The sequence below is a fragment of the Ipomoea nil genome, unplaced genomic scaffold (genome assembly GCF_001879475.1).
Source record: "Ipomoea nil cultivar Tokyo-kokei standard unplaced genomic scaffold, Asagao_1.1 scaffold1509, whole genome shotgun sequence".
NCBI lineage: Eukaryota > Viridiplantae > Streptophyta > Magnoliopsida > Solanales > Convolvulaceae > Ipomoea > Ipomoea nil.
In genome coordinates this window covers 631,588-647,524 of record NW_017617937.1, presented here as the reverse complement: position 1 = coordinate 647,524, position 15,937 = coordinate 631,588, and the positions used below count along the sequence as shown (strand labels likewise).

The following is a 15,937-nucleotide window of genomic DNA, read 5'->3' as shown; positions in this document are numbered from 1 at the left end:
CGACGACCACTCTGTTGGGGTGGCTGCGTTGTCTTTTCCGGTTTTTTACACTTTTTGCTGATTTGCTGCTTAAGTGCTTTCGTGGTTTTGAAACTAAAGGAGTAATTGAGAGTTATTACTCGTGGATTGAGTCTGATACGCGCTAAGAGAACATAGAGTTAGCATGAGAGGTTTTAAGTTGCAGTTGGTCCCCCTCCCTTCGATTATCTATATAGTCTTTTTTTTCGAGTTTACGAGTTAAAACCTTACAATTTTACCAAATAGGTTGTCATCCCTCAGTATTCCATTGTAAACGACATGTCACTATATGATTTGTTTGTTAAAATTTTGTGACTCTTTGGTTAATCTTCATCATCCTCTTACCTGGGGCATTAATGCATCATGGCAAATTGGCAAGCACCAATTTTTGCCCTTCTACAAAATGAAAAATTAAAGGGAGGGGTTCACTACAATTAACCAAAAGAAATGGGTCTAAGGGTAGTCCAAAATATGTGCAAGGGTCTAAGTAGCAATTTCCAAACATTGGGGGAGGGGGATCTAGAAATAACTGAAAAAGGAATCATATATTTAGGATTTGAGACATTACAAAACGGATAGAGATTACAGAAACTGATCTCTATACAATATACTGTACAATGATGTTAGGCAATTGATCCATCCCACCCAGATTCTTCAAGACTATGGTGGAGGTTTAGTCAAGTCATTCAGTAAAAGTTCATAAAGACCAGACTAATTGCAGATTTCTGTTTGAGTCCACGAGCAAATCATTGGTGGAAGAACGGCTTGAAAGCAAACAGCTTGATGAACATGGCTCCGCTAAGCAGGTGCAGATAAGTTGTAATGGTGCACAAAGTACATAACCCAGAAGAACTACACTAGTCTAAGGCACAAGTGTGTGTGTGTGTGTGTCAATAACCATAGCGGTCATTCAAGGATGTGCGCCCATCGCCTGATTGCCCTGGTTAAACCATTAAACATGTTAAGGACGAGGAAAAAGATAACCAGAAAGTTAGAACCTATTCAGAGGCAGAAAACCAAAAATCTTTTTACCTTTAGGGGGCACCCAGGTTTCATCGTCCATTCCACTGTCCAAAAATGGTGGTCTATCAGGACCATGCGTTGTTTTAGGTTTTTTCTTTTTCTTCTCCAGGGGACTTTCATGTAAGACCATTTCACCATCATGCCCATTTTCATCATCAGAAGCATGGTATCCTCTTGAATGTTTCAACAATAGGGCAATGGCTTCCTCTGCTTTCATGTCAGCACCAGAAGATTGTTTTTCAGTTTGACCTTCATTGGCATCAGACTTGACTTGTTTCCGCTTCCTTATTATAAGACCAGGAGCTGCATTTTCGATCACTGAAACTTCATTGGCATGTGCAGATGCCGAATTGTTTAACATCCTCTCCCTGTCTTTGTAGTCAACAAATTGATCATTTTCTTGCATGTCTGGCTGTGACTCCACCACAATTTCTTGCTTTTTCTCTTCCTTTACAGCTCCAAGCCACTGGGGCTTAGCAACAGTGTACTGAACAGTTTTACCATCTGTTGCATTAGTTACATTTCCCTCCTTATTCTCCTTGATGGATTCCGAAGTACCAACATTATCCTTAACATTATCTTCTTTATTCTCCTTGCTGGATTCCGAAGTACCAACATTATCCTCTTTCTTGGCGGAGGCATACTTCTCTGCTCCACATCTTTGATTATGTTTTACGGGAAGCTGTGGTGCATCAGATGTGAGGATTTTAGTCACCTTTGGTTCCTGTAGTTTCATCTCCCTCTTTCTAGCAGCTTCTCCAGTTGGATCAGCAATCTTGAGCAAGTAAAGTATCCTATCCAACTCTGATTGAAGAGAAGAGAGTTCTTTGCGCAGCCGGTCCTCCTTCTCATGAACTGGCATCAGGAACCATAAAATTATCATGATAGTCACAACATCACTATTATGAAGAAAATATTATAGAAAACATAACAAGTCATGATAACCATAAGGAAATCACTATTTCAAAGAAAATAATAAACAAAACATAATAACCGAGTCTGCTAATGCTAATCAGTTCCCTTTCAAAGTAAAAAGTAATCTGCATAATTGATAACCAAGATAACAAAAAAGATCACAAACCCAAAGTAATACACACCTAGTTGAGATGAGAGCCCTGACATGAATACATCAAGTTCATCAGCAGCTTCAAGATTCTCATTTACTGGACCAGTTTTATCCTCAGAAAGAAGTAGCTGTCTCTTGTCTTCCATCTCCTTGACAATGGCATCCTTCTTATCAAGGAGAGAATCTGCTGTTTCAACTGATTGGTTTTCACCACCCTTTTGCTTGGCAGGTTTCTGTGTCCGATCATAGAACTCATCTTCACCACTGTTCAATCAAAATATGCGAATAGTTGTTAATGCAACAATAGATAAATTAAACATAAAACTGATATCAAGTACCCTAAATAAATGACAGAAAAATGTATCTGCTTGATATGTTATCAAGCGTATATGCTGATTGCTCTTTCCAAAAATCAAGCTTGCATTGTTTGGAATTTCTTGAGAACTTGATAAGCCATACAACAGTGAAGAGTTCAACTATTTAATACCTTGAATACTCTTCTTCTTCTTCATCTACTCTTTTTTTCTTGCCATGAGACATCCTTCCAGCACGTGCACCCAAACTTTCTCGGATACTTTCATTTAAAGTTTCTTCCAAATTTTCAAGCTCTTCCATTATCTATGAAAAAGAATGATCAATATTGGAAAGTCGGAATAAATCCTGGTTATATGGGAATTAGTTTGGCCAACTATTCATCATAAGATAGTAGTTTAGCGACAGCTCTAGCCTATATAATGTAATCTTCTAAAGAAAATGATAACCCATTCACTCAAGATGGAGGAAATAAAGCTTTGAAGATTCTGGCTAGAGGACTCAATTGAGTTTAGCAGACAAGAGGATAAGACAAAGATCCCTCCCTTAAACATCAGTGACATTACCTGTGATATCCTCTGTTCATTCCGAGCAATCTGAGTTTGCTGTCCTTGTGTCAATCCACCTTGAGCAATGTCCTTTGCCCGGATAGCATCAATCTCCTTTTTCATATGAGCAATCTATGGCCAAAGAAAGATTGTGTATTTAGTGTAAGCGCAAGTAGTTCTGCAAGTCGCACAATATATCACTGAAGAAACAGTGAAATGATGAAACAGCAGTTGAAGAAATCAATACTCAATAGTCAAATGTAAGTCAATAATCACAGCAGTTTCGTGCATCGAAGAACCAATGAAATGTCAAACCAGCTCATCCAAATAAAGTGAACACCTAAGATAACAGGAACAGTTACCTTTTCAAGTCTTTTAATAACTTTATCACGTGTTTTCTCCTGTTTCTCTGTAAGTTGTCCCTTGTATGTTTGCCATGTTATTTCATCAACTTCATCCTGAAACATCAATGTACCAAACATTATTTCAATCAAGTACAACACTAATGTTTTTGAACAGCTTTGTACAAGATAAATTTTTTTGCATGCAATGAATTTTACACTTTCCAGCATGATAAAGTTGAATGTAAATTTGGTAAATAGTCAAAACATGAAATGGAGGAAATAAAGAACTTCCATTAGTAACAAGCAAAAGTGAGAACACAAGTCTGGCATCTGCAGGAAATTATAAGATTTCCAGAGATATATTTAAAAGAAAATTTCCCACCATTAAACTGCTTTAGAAAAGGGATTACTCCATCATGTATAGTATCCTACTGTTCTATGAGTGTTGCTTCTTTTAAATCTAAAATCAAATTCGATACACTAGGCCTGCCAGAAGGAAGACAACTGAAATCATACACGGAGTATGTCATAAGGTTGAGAATGATATAAGATGACTTCTGAATCTAACAGGGTTGATATAAGAAAACTTCTTTTGCTACAGTTTAATAGAATTATTACATATAGAACTGATTAAACAAGTGAAGCAAACCTCATCTACTTCAATAGCATCCTCACGCATTCCCCATGAGACCCCATCAGCAAGAGACGCTTCCAGTTTTGCTCGCAGGAGTGATTCTTCCATATCTTGCATATCTGCTCGGATCTTAGCCCTTCTTATATTTTTCAGGTCAGTTTCCTTCAAGAGAAAACCAGAATGCTTATCATTATGACACAAGGGCATAAATGCAGTTAAGAACCATAATAATGTTGAGCATGCTCTTTTATATCTAGAAAGTTTTTTCCATCTATAAGTTAGGGTGTGTTTGGAAACCCAGAAAATGATTTCTGGAAATCATTTTCCGGGTTTTGAGTGTTTGGTAAGTAGGAAAACACTAAAGTCAATGGAAAATGAAGTTGAGTCAATGGAAAATAGAGTCATTTTTATGGAAAATGACTTCCCCTTTTTTTAAGGGGAAGTCATTTTCCGCTTCGGGCCTTCTTCTCCGCTTCTTCGGTTCTCGACATCCGCTTCTTCGCTTCTCGACATCACTTCTTCGCCTCTTCGCTTCTGGACATCGCGTCTCGACATCGGAAAATGGTTTCCGACTTGGAAACACCTAGTTCTGGATTTCCAAGTCGGAAACCACCGACTTGGAAATCCAGAAATCGGAAATCCAAGTCGGCGACATGGAAATCCAAAATCTGGGTTTCCAAGTCAGAAACCAGTTTGGTTTCCTTGACCAATCTGGTTTCCAGCGATTGGTTTCCTTGCCAGAAACCGACAAGGATTCCGGCAAGGAAACCAGTTCAATAATTTTTTTTAATAAATTTTTTTTGGGGTTTATACATGAACACATCTATTGTATGTTAAAGATTTAAAAAGATAAATTTTACTTTGCATTATAACAATTAAAGTGTTAAGGTATACAATTTTGCTCATTTTCTTGTTCATTTTTTGGAAAATGAACCAGACACAAAAACAGTTTTCTGTTGTGCAACCAAACACCGGAAAGGAAAATGTTTTCTGGAAAATGACTCATTTTTCAGAAATCATTTTCCTGCTTTCCAAACGGACCCTTAGTATCACTTTAGTTTTGTTTCTGTTTTTAGTTTATAACAATTTTGACAATATTTCCTGGTCAAAAACCATAGAGCATGTAGACAGTGTGAAAAGTAAAATGAGAAGTAGTGAAGTCCCTTACCGGCGGCATCAAGTCATTTGGGCCTTGGAAAATATACAACCGAGATGACCTGTCCAAGTTTTAAAAAGAAGCTACTTCAGAAGAACTGACAACAAAAAAGCTCATATGCCATGGACATACATGAAATAACAAACAAGCAATTCCAAGTTCTCAGTGGGCATAAAAACAGATGGAAAACAAGAAGCAATGCAAGCTATCTATTCTGAAGGTCTAATCTACTTTTCTTTAATCACTTCCTTGACAAATAAGCAGAGGCTAGTCTCAGTTGAACCCTGCCTTTCTCTAACATAGGAATTCTACAGACGCTACAAAATCTGAATCAGAACCTCTGGGGAATTAAAACAACCAATTTTGCTAAATGAAAATAAGGTTTTGAAATGCATCTTAAGGGAGAAACCCTCTATATTTGTAAATACTACCTGGCTAAAGTGCAAACACATTAAAAAAGAAGATTATAGTTTAATTTTAATTATCCAAATATAAATTAATTAATATACATTATAGTTCTATTTGAATGATAGAAGTAAGCATACAGCTTCAAGAAAGAAACTACTGGTGAACATTTCATCATAAATGTAGCGTCTTTTCTTCTATAAGACATTATGAATTTATGTAGCATTGAAGTAAATCTAAGAATAAATAAATGCATCATACTTCAGGAAATTAAATTTATACTGCCACAAGTCCACAACCATTCAACCAATATCCCCAATACAATAAGGCAATAAGCAGTCTGTATCAAAAACAAAAAGGAGAAAAAAAAAAAAAAAAAAAATTCAGGTAATTACTTACTGTCCAAACCGTATTACATCACCAACATGCAGCTCCACAAAAGTCCTTTTATTCACCTATGTAATTTGGGAGAATGCAATCACCATAACGTTTATCAAGTGCATAAACGATAATAGATAAGATAATTTATGAATGCTGCTGTTTATAGACCACAAGTAGAGAGACCAGACATATTCAAAGAATTAAAGACGGTAAATAGAAATACTAAACGTGGATGAAACATGGCAGAGTTTCCATACTAATAATACCTGGTTAGTAAAAAACTGCCCTTCGTCTAAAAAATGTATATCATGCTTAATTGGCACCTTTAATAATTCTTTTAGGTATACAAGTTCTTTAGATGGGACAGTAGGCATATCAACTAACCACAGAGAAAAAACCATCCAATGATGAAAACTTGCCTACATAAAAGCATACATTTTTGCTTTGCATAACTTAAGATGTGACTGACTCTATGAGACCTGATAGGGAATATACCCCAGTTTTGACTTCCCTATGCATCCGTGCTCTCGTTTTGTAGTCGGGTCGGGGTCAAACGCTTCGGGTCCCGGTCCACATGTCAAAGTCAAACCTGTCACGCTAGTGCCTATATAAAGGGCCTTAGCCCTCCATTTTAGGGGCTCCTTCTCTCCCTTCCACTACACTCCCTCTCTATACACTTAATTCCCCGCAACTCTCTCTACAAGAACACAAGAACAATAATGAATAAGAGGCCCCTTTTGAGCTACATTTTGGGGATCTCCTCTCCTTTGTTGATACAGTTTGCATACGTACTATGTACAAACTACATACACGGGTCAATACCCCGTATCAAGACCCTTTACATGTAATTAAGGGTGTGATATAGATATCAATCAAAAAATACTTAAATACCTGGTTCTTGTTTATAAATGTCCCATGTGTACTACCAAGATCATAAATGTAAGCATCTCCATTGCTCTTGAACTGCAAAACTGAAAAGAAGAGGTGGAATGATAGCATTAGCATAAATAAAAACACACAAATGAAAAGTCACAAATCTTTTGAAGGAAACTGAACTTAGACTAACTAGGTCATCTTCAATTACCATATAAGTGACAATCTCCTCAATCCTCTATTAATAAAATAGATGTGGCTAGAACAAAAGTCATAGTCTCAATAGTCAAGAACCATCATGAAAGCTAAAGGAAAGTAACACTAGGGAAAAAAAAAAAAAAACAGCATTAGGAAAATGTATTACTGGTGAGTGGTGACAGTCCATATCATTAAAATTCAAGACAGTTCCAGTGTTAGTAAGACTATCAGGCACCAAGTATCTACATGTAGAAATTGCAGGCATGATATAACTTTTATCAGCACCATATATTGCTCACAGAAAAAATACATTGGTGCAATATTTGTTGTCAGCAAGATAATCATGAAAACAAAAAAGAAACTACCAATTTTAGCAGAAATACCTATACAGTTATGAATTCGTACCAGCATGAAATCTAGAGATTGTAGGATGCTCAAGGACAAAATCACAAAGATCCACGTGTCCAAACATGTAAGCCCCTTTCTTGTTTCTGGAAGCAAAACACCCAAAAGAAGAATAGCCATAAGCAGAACAGAAAAGAAGATGTCACTGATAACACAGATTAAGGTAAATCTCTTTTGTAAATCTGAATGGAACTATGTTTTTCATACGCAAGCAAATAAGAAAAGAAGTATCAAACTTGCAAGCAACAGAGCATCTAAACATGAAAGAGAAGTAAGTGCAACAAATATATAACCTGCAGAGATTCATAAGCTTCATGGTAAAGTTTCACTATATTTAAAACCGAAATTCATATAAATTACTTTGTCTATAAAATCTTTACTTTTATTTTAATTCAGCTTATGAAATCAAAACTTTATTAGTGAATGTTTCCACATGAACTCAAATATGGTAGTAACAACTTCGAATTTCATGTTTAATATTTTCAAATTCGAAAAAAACTTTAAAGTAACTACTATCAACTGAAGATAAATGAAGTACGAATCATCCTTACACGTCAAATTGATCAATGATGGATCCGTCTTTGAGAATTTCTATGTAATATTTATGGCACGGAGGCTCACTCCACGTAGGAATTGTATAAGGCACTTCAGCTTTAGAGCGTCGCTCCTGTTTCTTCTCTGCCTCGCTTCCATTGCTCTCGGAAGCAGAGCTGGAGCTCGCGACGGAGTTGCCATCACTGGGATCGTTTTGGGGAGCATCAGTGTTTCTCAACTCGGATTCCTCTAGATTCGATTGTGACGATTCGGGTATGGAGAGCCTAGGGTTTTCTGAAGGTGGAGGCATTTGAGCCTTCGTCGAGTCTGAGACTAAATCTTTAGAAACTGCGGAAGGCTCCTCGGCAGGGGTAGAGTTTCTGGGAGGCGGAGGACCCATGGCTGACGTCATAATGGAGGGAGTGAGGGTGACAGGAAGAGTCGTCGGTGGCTGACCGGAGGAGGAAAAGTGAAAACCGAGGCGGGAGCAACCGGAGGTTGTGTTATAACCCAACTAGTGAACCGACCCGGTTGCCTATGAGCATGTGATAAAAGGAAAAAATATAAAAGAGTAAATACCCAAAATGGTCCCTCGACTATAGCTAAATTTACAAATTGGTCCTCAACTTTCAATTTCAACCAATTAAGTCCTTAATTTTGCAATTTTGACACGATTTGGTCCTCCATCTATTTGACTGTTTGTTGACTGTGATCGACGATCTCCAGAAGAACCTTCAACTCTCGTCGGAGCACGTGGAGGCCTCTAGGATGACGTTGCACCGGTTCGGAAACATGTCGTCTTCTTCGCTCTGGTACGAACTCAACTACATTGAATCCAAAGGGATGATGAAGAAATGCGACCAGATTTGGTAGATTACTTTCGGCAGTGGATTCTAATGTAACAGTGCGGTCTAAAAATGCAATCGGAACCTTAAAAACCGGCAATGAACCATGAAATTACATATATATCCTCAAAAATCACAGTCAACAAACGGTCAAATAGACAGATGACCAAATTGTGTTAAACTTACAAAGTTAATGACTAAATTGCTTGAAATTAAAAGTCGATGATCAATTTGTGAATTTAGCTATAGTCTAGGGATCATTTTTGGTATTTACTCAATATAAAATCTATACATATATATATGCCTTGTTTGACAATATGCATTTAGCGAATTGTGTTAACGGTTAACAGATAATGAATTGTGTTAATGAGTCAACAAATTATATCGTACATTTGTACAAAAATATTTTATATTGAATGAACTAAATATCCAGCATGAATAAATAAAAAAAAAAATCAGTTTCGATTTACGTCTAAATATCCAGGATCAATGAACTAAAAATTCAGAATCAATGAACTAAAAATCCAAAATCAATGAACTAAAAATCCAGAATGAATAAACAACATAATGTTGTTGAGGGGAATCGAAACTGATTTTTTTTTAAGTGGGATGCGCGTTTTTAATAAAACGACGTCGTTTTTGCATCTGTATGCACCATGCATGGTGCATACAGATGCACAGCATAACGATCCGTGTGTGTGTTAAATAATTATATATTTTATTTATACTGAATGCTTTTATATTTATAAATTTATCAAAATGTATATACTAAATTCCCAATTCTCTAACCCAAATTTTTAATATTATTCTTTATTCTCAAATTTTCTTTGCGAGTTTGTGACGTTGTTATAAGATGACAGACACAAGTGAAGAAGTCGGTTCGGATTTGACTTATTTCAGATTGAGAAATTTGAAATATGCAGGGTTGGTTTGTTGGTTAGATTTTCAAAATTAAATTAATAGTATAAATAAATAAATAATTATGTTTGCAAGAGAACTGGCTAGGGAATATTTGAATTATCAAAACGAACCAAAATCTGAACCAAAACAAAATTGAACTAAAATTCATAACCGAATGGTTTCATTTTTTTTCAAAATCGAAAAAATCGGTATCAAAACGACCCCCCCCCCCCCCCCCCCCCCCAAAAAAAGTGTGAAACGCACACCCTAAATACGAGGTAATTGTAAGGTTATCGTTATTCTTACAAATCTCTAGCACTTTTTAAAATGGGTCCACTTTTACATCATTAAATTTATAAATTCTTCATTATTTGTTCTACATCCTTGCAAATCTTTCTTGCTTTAAAAAATATATCATACTTTCATATTATATTATATTATATTATAAATAATATAATAAAATAAAATAAAAAGTAAGGTTGCAACAACTTTTGCTAGCCACACAGACGACGACGACAACAACAAAATTACTTTAGCAATTCCACATCATCTTTTCAATATCTTATTTGCTAGGATAATCTCAACCTTTTTTTTTTTTTGAAAGGATCTCAACCTAAGTAACACTATCTCAAAATATTTGTTGAATGAAATACTCTTATCACTTAGGGTGTGTTTGGTTGACAGGTTTTGTTCAAAGAAATGGGTACGAAAGTGATTGTTATAGTTTGGTTGATAGGTTTTTAGAATATTACTATGGATTCCGAATAATTGAAAAATACATACCCAAATAAAATAAGGATTTCATTCCCTTATTAATTCTCAAGTACTATTACAGAGTATTATTAACCATTACCATTTCACCCTATTACCAAACATACTAAATACTTCCACTAATACTAAGTATTTGATACCTATTCGAATTCTGATTCATATGTGTGAATCAAAGACACCCTTTACTTGTATTCCATCCCCATTCCCTCATATGTTGCAAGAAAGAAACAAAAGGGATACTTCCTTCATGCCCCAAAGACAAGCACCCCATTACTTCATATGAAGATACAATTTTGATACGGAATATATGTTAAGCAATTATTTATTGATAATTCATGAATTCTAGCTTCATCAAATTAAATGTTTGGCCTCATGAATTCGTTCTAATATGAAAAAATAAATTGAGTGTATTCATTACCAAGACTATGTGGTCTAATGGTACCCATGTTAGATTTCCATTTGAAAGGTTGTGAGTTTAAGTTTTGGTGGAGGTGTTATTGACTATGAATGAATCAGAATAATTTTGTAATGATCTAAATGAGTTGAAGTAATTTTGTAATAATTTTCGTATCATTTTTAAAATGCTTTATTATAAAATTCAATAAAAATTAATAAATATAATTATTATTTTTATAAAAACGAACTTAATCGATGAAGTGTTGACTCATCAGCTCATAACCATATTTTACACCCTCAACAATGTTTTTTTGAATTTCAAATTTAAAAAATAATAATAACAACAAATTAACTGTTTAAACGTGAATCAAACATAATTTAAAAGTGTCATTTCCCCAAGCGGAGGATTATTATTATCTTTTCAAAAATGTATACATTTTTGTACTAATTCATTACTTTTATTTTCATTGCCGGAGAAAAGCGGCAGAAATAAACAAAACAAGCTAATGCTAGCGGCAAGAAGAGAGAGATTGACCATCTAAATGGCAAAATTTTAGGGTTTGGTTCTCGGGCACTGCCATTTGTGCGCAATCGAATTCATTGAGCTTTGACAATCAGATTGAGGTTGTTCAATCATCGCTCGACAAGGTAACCTCATTTTCCTATGTTTTATCTGTAACCATAAGCGTCGGCGTTTGTGACTTTAAGGGTTCGGATCTGAGAAAAATCTTACATTCATCGTATCTCAATTGTCAGGTTCTGATTGTTTATCTGACCTATCATTTTTTTTCATTTTTGGAATAATTATCTATTACCGAGTATATGCGGATGAAATTATCTAATGTCGGTGGATTTCTTAATTTGATGGTTTGATGATGATTGAGATTCTGGTATTGGATTGGATTGAGATTTGAAATTTGAGTATTGGGTTGTTAAAAACATTGATTTCGTAGTTAATTGGGGTCTGGAAGATGGCATAATCTAGAATTTTGAGACATTGTTGAGGTGAATTGGGGTTGCTGTACAAAATCAATGTTTGATGCGTGGTGTTAGAATTTTGGTGCAATGGTTGAAATAGCAGAATCTTCTGATTCCGGGACTGGATTATTCAGCTCCACTTTGGGGACGAGTAGGTCTTTTCGTGAAGAAGATAGCTTTCAGAGGCAAGTATCGAATCTTGGGGGTAGTGGATCCAGGAATACAAGCCCAATAGGACGTGTTGGTTCGAGAAACACTAGCCCGTCTAGACAAAAGGTGGTTAAGACAAAACCTCGTGGATTAGATGAGGAGACTTTAGCCACTTTTGGTAAGCCTATTCAACCTGATATTCAGATGGAAGATAATATTTGGGCAATGCTGCCAGAGGATTTGCTGAATGAAATCCTAGCTAGGGTTCCGCCATTCATGATTTTCCGACTCCGGTCTGTTTGCAAAAGGTGGAATTCTATATTGCAAGACAGTAGCTTTTTGAAGTTCCATTCTCAGGTGCCACCTCATGGACCTTGTCTTCTTACGTTTTGGAAGAATTCACAGACCCCACAGTGCTCTGTGTTTAGCTTGCCTCTGAAACAATGGTTCCGGATTCCATTTACATTTTTACCACAATGGGCATTCTGGCTGGTTGGTTCTTCGGGGGGGCTAGTTTGTTTCTCTGGACTAGACGGGTTAATGTTCAAAACTCTAGTTTGCAATCCCCTAACACAGACTTGGAGGATGTTGCCAAGTATGCATTACAATCAACAAAGGCAATTGATCATGGTTGTTGATAGGAAGGAAAGATCATTTAAAGTTATAGCCACTAGCGATATCTACGGCGACAGGTCTTTGCCAACCGAAGTATACGACTCAATGCATGACAAGTGGTCAGTTCACCAGACAATGCCTGCTGTAAATCTTTGCTCCTCGAAGATGGCATTTTGCGATTCAAGACTGTATTTGGAAACTCTCTCCCCACTTGGTTTGATGATGTATCGGCTAGATACTGGACAGTGGGAACACATACCAGCAAGGTTTCCGCGCTCTTTATTGGATGGTTATCTCGTTGCTGGCTCCCAGAAACGTCTATTTCTGGTTGGAAGAATAGGTCTTTATAGTACACTTCAAAGTATGCGAATTTGGGAGTTGGACCATTCAAAATTCATTTGGGTTGAGATAAGTAGAATGCCACCCAGGTACTTTCGAGCTCTCCTGAGATTGTCAGCAGAGAGGTTTGAATGCTTTGGACAGGACAATCTGATCTGCTTCACATCATGGAATCAAGGAAAAGGCCTTCTTTATGATGTGGATAAGAAAGTATGGTCTTGGATTGCTGGTTGCGCTATGAAGTCGTACAATAGCCAAGTCTGCTTCTACGAGCCAAGATTTGATGCATCAATCTATTAATTCAGCACCCAATCAATTGGGAGATCAGAAGCCAGAAGTAACTCTCTTGCCAATTGTCTACTCCAAGCTGCACTTTACTTGCCCTTTTTGTCTAACCCATATTTCAGAAATTAAGGACCTTTCATCTGTGGAGTATAAAGATAAGAGAAGTTCAATTTGACGGTGTTCTATTTAGGACATTCACTTTTGCTTTGTTCATTGAACGTTAGGCATGAGGGCGACCAGTCGATCACATCTGTAGCATAATCGTAAGACAATTTTCTTCTTCAACTCATGCAATTTTATGTAATCAATTGTTAATGCTTACATCATTGTTGATTTTCTTGAATGACCTATGCTTTGGTGCATTCTTTATTCTGTTTCTACAAGCATATATTTGAATCAAATAATGGATATACTACATACAACAGCAACAGTTTCTACCCAGAAACAAAGTGAGTTCAGGATCGAACAAGGTCCATGATGTTCTTTGGAAGGCAAACAGAAGTTCCATTGATACACTGAGTCGCAACGATCCTATAAAAAGCTTCTGTACCATGATAGCCGTCCCAGAAATAGTGTTTGTCTGCATCGCGGCATGCTATCGTCTCCGGTATGCATGCCGAAGCCCCATCCCATGTAAGGCAACAAGGATTGCTTGAATCTGTCAAACCTATACATATTCAAATTCAGAGTCATTAGTTTCAGTAAAAACTACATATATCTTTAATATGGTTGCTGGCTGGCAGCCGGCAGTTCCATCATCACCAGAAATCCGGCCACCGACTGCAATTCCTATATACAGACAGAGTTGATATTCATTGATTTACCATATGCAGACGGGTTTATGGCGATGTCGTAGCCAAGCCAGTGACAATGACCGAGTATAAATTGAGAGTCGTGGAGGGTGGTGGTCAGATTTTTCAGCATGGCGTCGAGCTGCTCGTTGAACATCATCACAAGCTGGTTGTAATCCACAACACACGTCTCATTTGTCGGTTTAGATTTCTTCGTGAATAACGGAATGCAACCGATCGGCCCAATCTCAAACATCACCACCTTTCTAGCTCCCAAATCATATAACCTCTGCATAGCATTAGACTCGAATCAACAAATCATATCCAATCCTTAACCTCAATCTAGTTATTGTATCTGATCTGATAACGAGCTTTACCTGGAATTGCACGGAGAGTGCATCGATTACAAGTTTAGCGAACTCTGTAGGGGAGTAAGCTCTACTGCTATTGTAGAAATTTGGTTGTAGGTAGTTGTTGATGTAGTCATTGTTGCCTATAGCCACCAGGAAAATGGACTTGGACAAGTGATCCGAAAGCTCTGAGCTGTTGTAGTGCCTTGACAGTTCCATCTGCACCGTTTGGTTGAACATGTTAACTTGCTCAGCTATAGACAAACACTTCCCCTGCAGAAAAAAACCGAAAAGTGAGCAGAAATACAGAAAAAAGTACTCGTATCAAAATTCAAAATCATCACACGAATATTGCTGCACGAATGCTAGATATAGATAGATCATTTACTAGGTCATTTCCAGTTTCGCGTAGAATGCCGCACGATGCAGACGCATAATTCAGCCCCGTGAGGGGCGTGGATCCTCGCAGGCTCAAGTAAGGCGGAGGAAACGGCAATCCGAGAGCCTCGGCTACGAAATCCGCGACGGTTTTCCCGTTCGTGAACCTCCCGGTAGCTCCCGCCGCAAAAATGCTGCCGTAAGGGAAGAAATTCGCTCTGGCAAACGTCGGCAGGAGATTGTTGTTCCCGCTGTCGAGCAAGGAATCCCCCATTACGTACAACGCCGGCGCAAGAGGAGGCTCCGACGACTGCGCGATTTGGAAACAACACGCCACAAAAACCGCCATGAACACCGGCCGCAGCAACTTCTCCATTGTCACCAAGGCAGAACGTACGGTACCTGAATCGGGTAGATGATGAAGAGGCGATGCGCACTTAAACATGCATAACAACTGATCGTCTCACAAGTTTATTTGCCTTTTCCATGTTTGATCCAGCTTTCACGAAAGCCTCGTTTCTGATGTGTATTTCTCTTTCGCTGGAAAACATTGGAAAGGTGAGAACTCAGTTCATTTTGTAACGGACGTGGTCACTTTGCATTATTACATCTTCAAATCCTTCAACACCATAACACGTTGTTTTTAATCTCAAATGAGTGCGTTGTCTTTTCCGTGACCAAAAAAATATTAATTTTTAAAAATTATACAAACTACGAATTTGTGAAGGATTGCACCACACCCGAACCACAAGATCCTCAAGGCATGTATAGGAAGCAGTTCAATTATGTAGCCGTATATATTTGGAGTTGAATTTCATGCTAAAGTTCACAACAAAAGGGAACAAAATGATGCCGACAAGTTTCTTTTTCTTTATTAAATTAAGGTCTATCGTCACTCTAGCTGCAGTTTTTCGGCCGAGTATACTGCAAGAACAAAATGATGGCAACAAATTTTATTTTATTTTTTTAAATCAAGGTCTCTCGTCACTCTAATCGGAATAGCTGCAATTTTTTGGGCATGATTTGGTGCCTTGTGCTAGTATAGAAAGTCAAATTTCTGTTTCTCATTTCTCATTTCTCCGTTTTCCATTCTATTTTATAATGTACAAATAATATATTATCTATCTATCCAGTCCCCTACCACTTACTGTGCTGACCGTTGGGACGGAAGATTAGTCTTCTGGCTATCGGCCGAAGGGATACCTTTGGGCAACCAAAAAAAAAAAAAACATATTATCTATC

The 15,937-nt window shown here is 37.2% G+C and overlaps 3 protein-coding genes across 3 annotated transcripts; 1 reads left to right on the top strand and 2 right to left on the bottom strand.

The window, feature by feature from the left end:
• Nucleotides 1–538: 538 nt before the first annotated feature.
• On the bottom strand, nucleotides 539–8,427 carry LOC109189077 (kanadaptin). Its single transcript, XM_019339808.1, has 12 exons — nucleotides 7,915–8,427; nucleotides 7,364–7,449; nucleotides 6,779–6,858; nucleotides 5,906–5,961; nucleotides 5,114–5,162; nucleotides 3,961–4,107; nucleotides 3,330–3,425; nucleotides 2,986–3,099; nucleotides 2,595–2,725; nucleotides 2,139–2,371; nucleotides 1,051–1,896; nucleotides 539–958 (listed from the first exon to the last, which is right to left on the bottom strand). Exons 1-12 carry the CDS (start codon nucleotides 8,307–8,309, stop codon nucleotides 909–911), a joined length of 2,283 nt encoding a protein of 760 aa, XP_019195353.1. The 5' UTR covers nucleotides 8,310–8,427; the 3' UTR covers nucleotides 539–908.
• Nucleotides 8,428–11,230: 2,803 nt separating this feature from the next.
• On the top strand, nucleotides 11,231–13,577 carry LOC109189079 (F-box/kelch-repeat protein At5g15710). The gene has a single exon (XM_019339812.1). The coding sequence runs from the start codon at nucleotides 11,875–11,877 to the stop codon at nucleotides 13,189–13,191; it is 1,317 nt and encodes a 438-aa protein (XP_019195357.1). The 5' UTR covers nucleotides 11,231–11,874; the 3' UTR covers nucleotides 13,192–13,577.
• LOC109189080 (GDSL esterase/lipase 7-like) lies at nucleotides 13,273–15,376 on the bottom strand. Its single transcript, XM_019339813.1, has 4 exons — nucleotides 14,706–15,376; nucleotides 14,345–14,590; nucleotides 14,001–14,256; nucleotides 13,273–13,843 (listed from the first exon to the last, which is right to left on the bottom strand). The coding sequence occupies exons 1-4, from the start codon at nucleotides 15,138–15,140 to the stop codon at nucleotides 13,632–13,634; spliced, it is 1,149 nt and encodes a 382-aa protein (XP_019195358.1). The 5' UTR covers nucleotides 15,141–15,376; the 3' UTR covers nucleotides 13,273–13,631.
• Between the last annotated feature and the right edge of the window lie 561 nt (nucleotides 15,377–15,937).